This window comes from Melozone crissalis, unplaced genomic scaffold, assembly GCF_028551555.1.
Source record: "Melozone crissalis strain CALT ecotype California unplaced genomic scaffold, PUWL_Pcris_2 ptg000019l_1, whole genome shotgun sequence".
Classification (NCBI taxonomy): domain Eukaryota; kingdom Metazoa; phylum Chordata; class Aves; order Passeriformes; family Passerellidae; genus Melozone; species Melozone crissalis.
The window spans coordinates 19,446,701-19,454,600 of record NW_026535797.1 but is presented as its reverse complement, the minus strand read 5'-3'; the positions used below and the strand labels follow the sequence as shown (position 1 = coordinate 19,454,600).

Below are 7,900 nucleotides of genomic sequence, written 5' to 3'. Positions count from 1 at the left end.
TTTGCCAGATGGGCCAGGTGCTGCCATCTTTGCTCTAGCCAGACTGTTCCCTCTGTCCAAGGAAAGAGGGTGAGCATCACAGGTTACATAAAGAGTCCACCACAGAAGAGTAGATCTTTGGGGAACAGTGTTTCACAAGCGACGTTCTCCCCTGCTTCCCTGGCCCTTACTGCTCCCAGAAAGGGGTCCTGTAAGGCAATGGTTGCCAGCTGCATTGCTTCCCAGTGCCCCTGGAGTCCTGGAAGCTGAGGGGACTTGGCATGGCTGAGCTTTACCCAGGGGTGTTGGAGGGCTCCTGCAGGGGAAGCCACTTGGCCGCAGGCTGTTTCCGTGGGGGCGGAGGGCAGGGGGAATGAGGGGGTCTCAGTCTCGTGTGGTGAGCGCTCGGTCTGGCGCCTTCGTGGCGAAGAGGAAGGAACTGGACTGTGGGGAGGAACGGAGAAGGTCTCTTCACCCTTCCCAGGGATGGAGGGAGGTGATCAGACAGGTACAATGTGGAGGCCTAAGCTGTCGCCCTGCAGTTTCATGTGGTTTCCATGGTAACTAGTGGCGGTCATAGGCAGCGGCAGCAGTGGGAGGTGCGGAGCCCCGGGATGTGGCACTATAATAATAAGGGGAACCTGAAAGTTAACACAGGAGAAGAATGGACTGGTTGAAAGGACAAACAGTAAACAAAAAAAAAACCAAAACGAAACAAAAAACAGAAACAATCAAACTAAGAAAAGAAATTAAGGACAACTGAAAACAAAAAGAAAGGTAGAAAGAAAAGCAAAAGAACCAAAAGAAGAACTTGGAGACTGAGCTCCTAATGGGATTAGCGAAAGGCAGTAAGTGGAAGCCAACTGAGGGCCATACTTCAGGCGATAGATGCTATGGTGGCCTCTGGATAGGACACCCCTCTACGGGAAGGAGATCTTTTTGCATCCTCTGACAATCAATGAATTAGCCCACGAGCATTTGTGCAGGTTTTGGCTGGGGTAGAGTTAGTTTTCTCCACAGTGGCTGGTAAGGGGCTGTGTTTTGGATTTGTGCTGAGCACAGGGTTGATAGTACAGAGATGTTTTTGCTATTGCTGAGCAGGGCTCACATAGAGCCAAGGCTTTTTTGCTTCTCCTGCTGCCACACCAGTGAGGAGTCTGGGGATGCATGGGAAGGAAAGAGAGACAGCTGGGACAGATGACCTGAACTGGCCAAAGGGATATTCCAGACCAGAAAATATCCTGGTCACTATGTGAAAGCGGGGAAGGAAGGAGGAAGGAGAGATGTTTGGAGTGACACTGTCTGTCTTCCCAAGTAACCATTGTGCATAATGGGGCTCTGCTCTCCTGGAGATGCCTGCCCATGGGAAGGAGTGAATTCATTCCTTGTTTCGCTTTGCTTGTGTGTGTGGCTTTTGCTTTTAAACTGTCTCAGCCCAGGAATATTCTAGTTTTTATCCTTCCAATTCTCTCCCTGATCCTCCTGGTGGGAGAGTGAATGGGTGGCTGCATGGGGCTTGGCTAATGCCTGGGGTTAAGCCACAACAAACACTGCAGCACAATATGGCACACCTCACCCATAGCCACAAAGAAAGTGTCAGGGCCAGATGTTCTGAGTGCACCTGACAAAGTGACTTTAAAACCAGTAGGGGAGAAAAGAAACAAAATTACAGTGTTTTATTAATTGGGATTGGGGTCACAATTGGCATGGAAGATCTTTAGATGGTTATCGAATGTGTGTTACATAGTGATTGATTATTAAGATCACATTTACTGAAGTTTAACGGCACTGGAATAAAATGTGCATCTATTATCCAGTTGTTAAACCTCAGTAAATACATAGGTAATAATCACAACTGATTTATTTTACATATAGTAAATATCTTCCTATTCCCCTGCAAAGAAATGTTGTATTAGAAGCTAATGTCTTATAGGAATTTTTTTCCCTTCTGAAAAAACCCTTGACTATTTCTGAGCATATCAGTGACTGGAGATGGATATATATCCCTGCATGGGAACTCTACTGACTATTATAAATCTTGTGATGCAGCCTGTCTCCTGCTCTAGACATTAGTCCAACTTTGTCCAGTAGGAAGAAATTCTATGAGATTTAAAGATTTCCTAGGAATTGACTCTGGATTTAGCCTGGGAGAGGAGTGAAACCTTATCTGAATTTTTAACCAGGCCTTGAAAGTATGCTGGTTGTGGCTTAAGAGTAGCAGAACCTAAATTTACCTTTTGATATAATTTGTTGATGTAAGTGTGGATGCAGCCCATGGAGAAGCCAGAGCCAGAACTCGAGTTCTGAACTGTCTCATGAAAGAGGAATCCACTTCAGAACTAGTACGAAATATGCATGAGGTATATACCCATGTCAAACTGGACTGGAGAGTGAGGAAAAAGGCCTTTCACCTGCCCAAATACTTGAAACCCCTCTTCAGAAACAAACAAACAAACAAAGAACCCAAAGAGAACAAAGAAAAGAAAACAAAGAGACAAACAGAAGGAGCGCGAGGCTGGGGGCGTGCTGTGGGAAAGAGGTACTCACTTAGTAATGCAGGGTTGCTGAACCGCCAGGCCTCGTTGTAGGTCGTGTACTGAGGGTGGCTGTAGGGATTCCCTGAGAACTCGCTCCCTGGAAGAAACCAAGGAAGGTGTGAAATGCAGTAAGCAATAAAGATTAATGTCTGCTGTTCCATCAGACCAGCGTTCATGCTGAATGCATTTGCCAGCAGGAAAACTGGAGCATGTAGCTTCCTTGTCTAACTGGAACTCTTCCCTTCAAGGCACTGCTGTGCCTGTTCAGTGCAAAGTTGCTTACCCATACCATTAAGCATCACAAAACTGACATCTTCACAATCAAGAAATCAGTTCAAATTCAATAATACAAATAAATTATTTAAGTGGGGTGGCTTTTTTCCTTTTTTTTTTTCATTGCCTTCTGTCTTCCAATTCTCAAACTGCAGTAGGACTGCATATGCAAGTTTTTATGCACTTAATTATCAGCTTTCTTATCAATAACATTGAAGGTTCTCCAGTAGCATCGAGACAGCAGGCATGGAAGGTTAATGGGACAAGCTCACAAGAAACTCTTTGGAGCTAGCAGTGCTGTTGATAGCAATATGTATTGCTAATTTTTTTTTTATTAGGATACTGAGGGTGATGGCATAATTGTGAAGAAGAGTATCATTCATTTTTGGAAATGTTCTGAGTTGGCTGTGCTTAGATACAAAACAAAATGGAAAACACATGAATCACTTTCTTTCTTACTCTGGATGATGGTATTAGTCAGAAAAGTGATTCATACATGATTAACCTCTCTTTTATGCTTAGTTAGTGAATTATAGAGAAAGCTTCCTGCATTCTAGCTCTGGAAAATGTTTTTCTAATGATTAGCACTTTGGGTACTGTGCTGAATCTGAAAGACAAGTTGTGCTACAGCTCCCCTTTTCACATTAGGAAAATGGGCCCAAACCAAAATACTTCCAAATTTTGTGACCTAGTAACGCTCTGAACCAAGATCTGAATGGTGCAGAGTCTTCTAAAACATTCAGTTTTATTGTGCAGAAGGAGTTGAGTCTCCCTGTTTCTTAGAAGGCTGTGCAGGGTATTTGGTAACTGAAAGGGTCTGGTGCTGCATTCAAAATAAACAAATCTCCAAACTTAAACATGTATGCTTCTATTATGGAAAATCATGACATGATCTGATCATAAGCTCAATTTAATGTAGTATCAACAAACTGTGGACAATTAAGGCCATCTGAAAGGCCTTATGTGCTTAGAATACTGTAGGTATTAGCTTCTGGTCTGCCTGAAGGCAGAGGTGGAATTGTTCAAACAGAAGTGTTTGAGAAGCACCTGGCAGTTCCTGCTAGATAGCATGGAAGAGGAAAAGAAGGTAATGCAAGATGGGATGGATGCCTGTGATACAATTACCAAAGAATGTCAATTAATTATGGCATGATCTCTGCAAATCTCCTCTCACTGGAGTATTAAAGCCAAAACCACAGATTCTCAGATGGTGGAAATGAAGTCTGTTCAAGTTAGGGGATTTGCACTGCTTTAAACTTGAAGAGAATCTTTCCAGCAAGGTTTTTAGAGGTACTCAGGGTGATAACCAAAGTACTCAGTGCAAAACTGAGTATGAATCAAACGAAATAATAATCCAAAGATATTTTAGTCACAGGAGCATTTAGTTTCAGTATAAAACCTCATTTTCTGTGAGAGATCTTGCTGACTACTGTTTTAGTGATGATAACTCAGCATAATTCCATAGCTAGAAACATCCTGCATGGAAAATTGGCAACTAGCTAGGAAGGAATAGGTGAAACCTGTGAAGATGGCCGTGCAATGCGCAGTCCAGATTTTTCTCTACTGAATTGACTTATCTCTGAAGTATACTGGAATTGGTTTGCTTCCCAAAGAAGGAGAAAAAAACTATTCTTATGAGAATTTCTGCTTTTGAAGTGTTTCATATGACATAACTTTACTGTATGGAGAGAAATTGTTCTGATATTTCAAGACTTTTCTCTCACTCCCTGCTGAGCTGACACACTAAACTGTTTATAGGGTTGCTAAAGCATGGGTTAAGCACAGGAGAAAGAGCCACAGCTATGGAGCGTGGGGAGGAGGGAGGGCAGCCACTGGAAACAGTGTTTATTGACGAGGAGTGAAAGCATGCATGCAGCAGGATAATGAGCTTTTGAGCTCAACTGTGACCAAGAGGAACTGAGCTATCGCCTTCCCCGATCACTAATGAAACAAGTGTAATTTCCTCATCAACATTGGATTCTGTTTAACGACTCCCTGCCGCTGCCGTCCCCAGCCCTCTGCAGGCTCTGCACTGCTCTGTGTAAACTTCAGTTCCTGCAGTGGATGCTGACTGCACTAAAACAGTTCGCAGAAACTTGATGTCCTTTCTGGGAAAGAGGAAGAATTGAGACAGGAATCAAAGGTATTCTGTTACCTTTGTGGGAAACTTCTCTCAGATGTGTAGGTTAAGTGTAGCCCAATACCTGATTGATCTGTCTGTGAGTGACTAACCCCTGCTTTTCCAAGTGTGTGCTCAGGACCACTGGCCTTCATCCATGTTTACAGCCTGGGACCTGAAGTTACAGGAAGGGCAAATGCAGGGATATGTATCTTGTCATCTGCATAAACCTCAGAGACATTTGCATTTGTTGGCCATGCTGCATGAATGCAGTGCTACAGGAGACAAGGTTTTCTCTAACTATGTGAGTAGAAGTCTAGTGAAAGGTTGTCATGGGTAGAAAATAGCAGCTTTGATTAGCACTGGTTAAGCAATCTTCTCAGAAACAGTTTTCCATTGGAAAATGCTGTCTCATTGAAATGGAAATGTCTTGCTAAAGCTTGTCAGCTTCAATAGAGTTTTGGAAAGAAAAGTTCTGAAGTTATTGCAAATTGAAACAAAGTGTTATGTTTCAACTTTCTTGTTTTGTTTCATTTTGCCTTTCTTATTTAATTTAATTTCCTTTCAATTCTTTCATTATTTTAATATGCCTTGACATCTAGAACAAGTTGATGTTATTGAAATGTTTCATCCTGATGTTTGCAAACTGAACTGTTGCAGGGTTCTGACTCCTCATACCAATGCAAGATGAAAGCAAATATCAAGGAATCAGAATTTTGAATGGGTTAGAAATCTGATTTCTGAACAGTTGTGTGTTTAGCTCTGCACCTTTGTTAAAAGAGGACAGAGCCTCTTTCCTATGTTTTCTCACATCTGAACAATAGGTTTGTTTGCATGTTAGTGGCTTTCTTAAAGATACTTCTTGAGTAGTCATCTTGCTGGCTTCTTGTTTCCAGTGTAGTTAAAGCACTGGCTTCTGAACTTTCTTGGCCTGAGGGTACATAACAAACCATTAGCATCATTGTATTGGATTGTTCAAACTGGGCTCCTAACAGAGGTTGCAAGTCAGCACAGAGGATTGATCTCAGGAGGCCTGTATTCTGTGCAATCTGTGCTCAGGGAATCTTTACTAACACTATTTCTTGGCATCTGTATTTAAATCTTAATGGTTTAGTCTTCTAATACAGAAATGATGAGGCATGAAGTGAGCCTAGCAGGTGGCAGGCTCAGAAAAAATAAGGGATATAGTTTTCACAAAATATGTAGTTTAGCTATAGAACTTTTTGCAAAAGGTTTCTGTGCATGTTAAAGGCTTATATGGGCTCAGGAGATATTTTTTACATTTGTAGATGGAAAACCTATCAAGGGTTTAATATTAAATAGAAAGAAGTCTGGCTTAAAATATTTCTTAGCTGCAACATGGAGGCTTGGAGATCTTTCAAGAAAGTACCAATACATACTTGCTCTACTCTTACACCCTTCCCCATATTTCCCCTGTTTGCCCCTGACACAAAGTAGTGGCTGCAGAGGTCTGCAGAGTGACCCATTAAAGGAAAATCTTCTGTTTCTTCCCAGGAAGCCTCTTTATCTCCATCTTGTTGGCTTCAGTCACACCAGAAAACAGGAAGAAAAGGGCTTCCTGGCTGGGTCTGACCAGTGGGGTATGACTGAAACAGTCAGAACCTGATGCTCTGTTGAAATATGCAGTAACTACTGCAGGATGCCCAAGCAGGCCACTGGAAAAACTCCCTCTGATTAAATGTTGACATCAGATTTAATGTGAAGATATCCATTTGACCAGAATAATTTTTTTTAACTTTGAAGTATAACTTATCTTTTTTTTTTTCTGTATAATTCTATTCATTTTGTTTTGGGGAATATTTCTGGGTTGCCTTTTTTTTGGGGACACTACTATCTCATATGCAGCCTCCACATCAAGGAGCTGAAATACCTTATTCTTGGATAAGTGACCCCTGATATTAGTGGTCTTAAAAATTATGTCCCAGTTTAGGAGTCAGTATCATCCTTGTAATGACGACACTAAACTTACATAGTAATCACTGAACAGTTTCTACTCAAAGAGCCAGCCATTTTGATATTATTAATAATTTCCATATGCTGTGACCTCCTATAAGTTTTGACCAGAAATGATCTAAATATTGTCAACTGAATTTACCTACTGTTAATGGGGGGAGTTGTGTGTGGGGTGTTAATTGATCTTATGTTGTCTTAGTGCATGTCTGATTCTGGATAATGAATCCTTCCTGAATAATTTAGTGTAGGACATCCCTAAAATTTGCCACCAGAATAGGTTGCCCAGAGTAGTTGTGGATACCCAGTCCCTGGAAGTGTTTAAGGTCAGGCTGGATGGGGCTTTGCACATCCCCTAAAGATGTCCACCGATGACAGGGTGGTTGGAACTAGGTGACCTTTAAGGTGTCTTTCAACTCAGGCAGTTCTATGATTTGTCACTCTAAGATGTTAAGACTTTGACCTGAAAACATTTCCTAAGAGTTATATTTTCATTGTCCTCACTGATGTTAATGTTCATTTAGCTATCTGTTCTGAGGTCTGGGTCAGAGTTAAGTTAGGCTTTCCACTCGTAAGGCCTGGCAAATCATATGATAGTTTAAGAGCTTTCTGCCCTCAACTTGTTGCTGCTTTAGTTCTGGACTCATCCCTTCAGAAGCAGAGGCTGCAGAATGGCTGTGTACCTGCCCCTTAATCATCACAACTCACAACCATGGGCCATGAAAAGCAGAAATCAGTGGCAGATGAGTTCTGAGTTCGGAACTACCATGTCTGAGAAAAATCCTGCCTCTTCATTTATCTACTGAGGACAACTGTCATCAGAGGAGAGTGGGTAATAGAGCCTGAGGTAATAAACTCCTCAATTGTCCTAGAGTAAATGGTTCTCTCTTCTTTGAAAGAGTGGGAGAATCCAAATGCTGAGATAAGGTATTTCTCCAAAGCATGGGGTATCAAAGAAAGTTTGTCTTTGGGTGTAGGATTAGGTTGGTAATTTCCTGGACTGGAGGCACTATTTTACAAA

The 7,900-nt window shown here is 41.9% G+C and overlaps 1 protein-coding gene across 4 annotated transcripts in view; it reads right to left on the bottom strand.

Annotated features, from left to right (window-relative positions):
* Positions 1 to 479: 479 nt before the first annotated feature.
* PAX2 (paired box 2) overlaps positions 480 to 7,900 on the bottom strand; it is an 82,996-nt gene continuing 75,575 nt past the window's right edge. For 3 of the 4 annotated variants that reach the window (XM_054276656.1, XM_054276654.1, XM_054276655.1), the window contains 2 exons: positions 2,527 to 2,613; positions 544 to 620 (listed from right to left, as the gene is read on the bottom strand). In XM_054276656.1, coding sequence (XP_054132631.1) covers positions 544 to 620; positions 2,527 to 2,613 — 164 coding nt within the window. Of the gene's footprint in view, positions 621 to 2,526; positions 2,614 to 7,900 lie in introns of all 4 variants that reach the window. The other variant, XM_054276652.1, reaches the window with a different exon arrangement.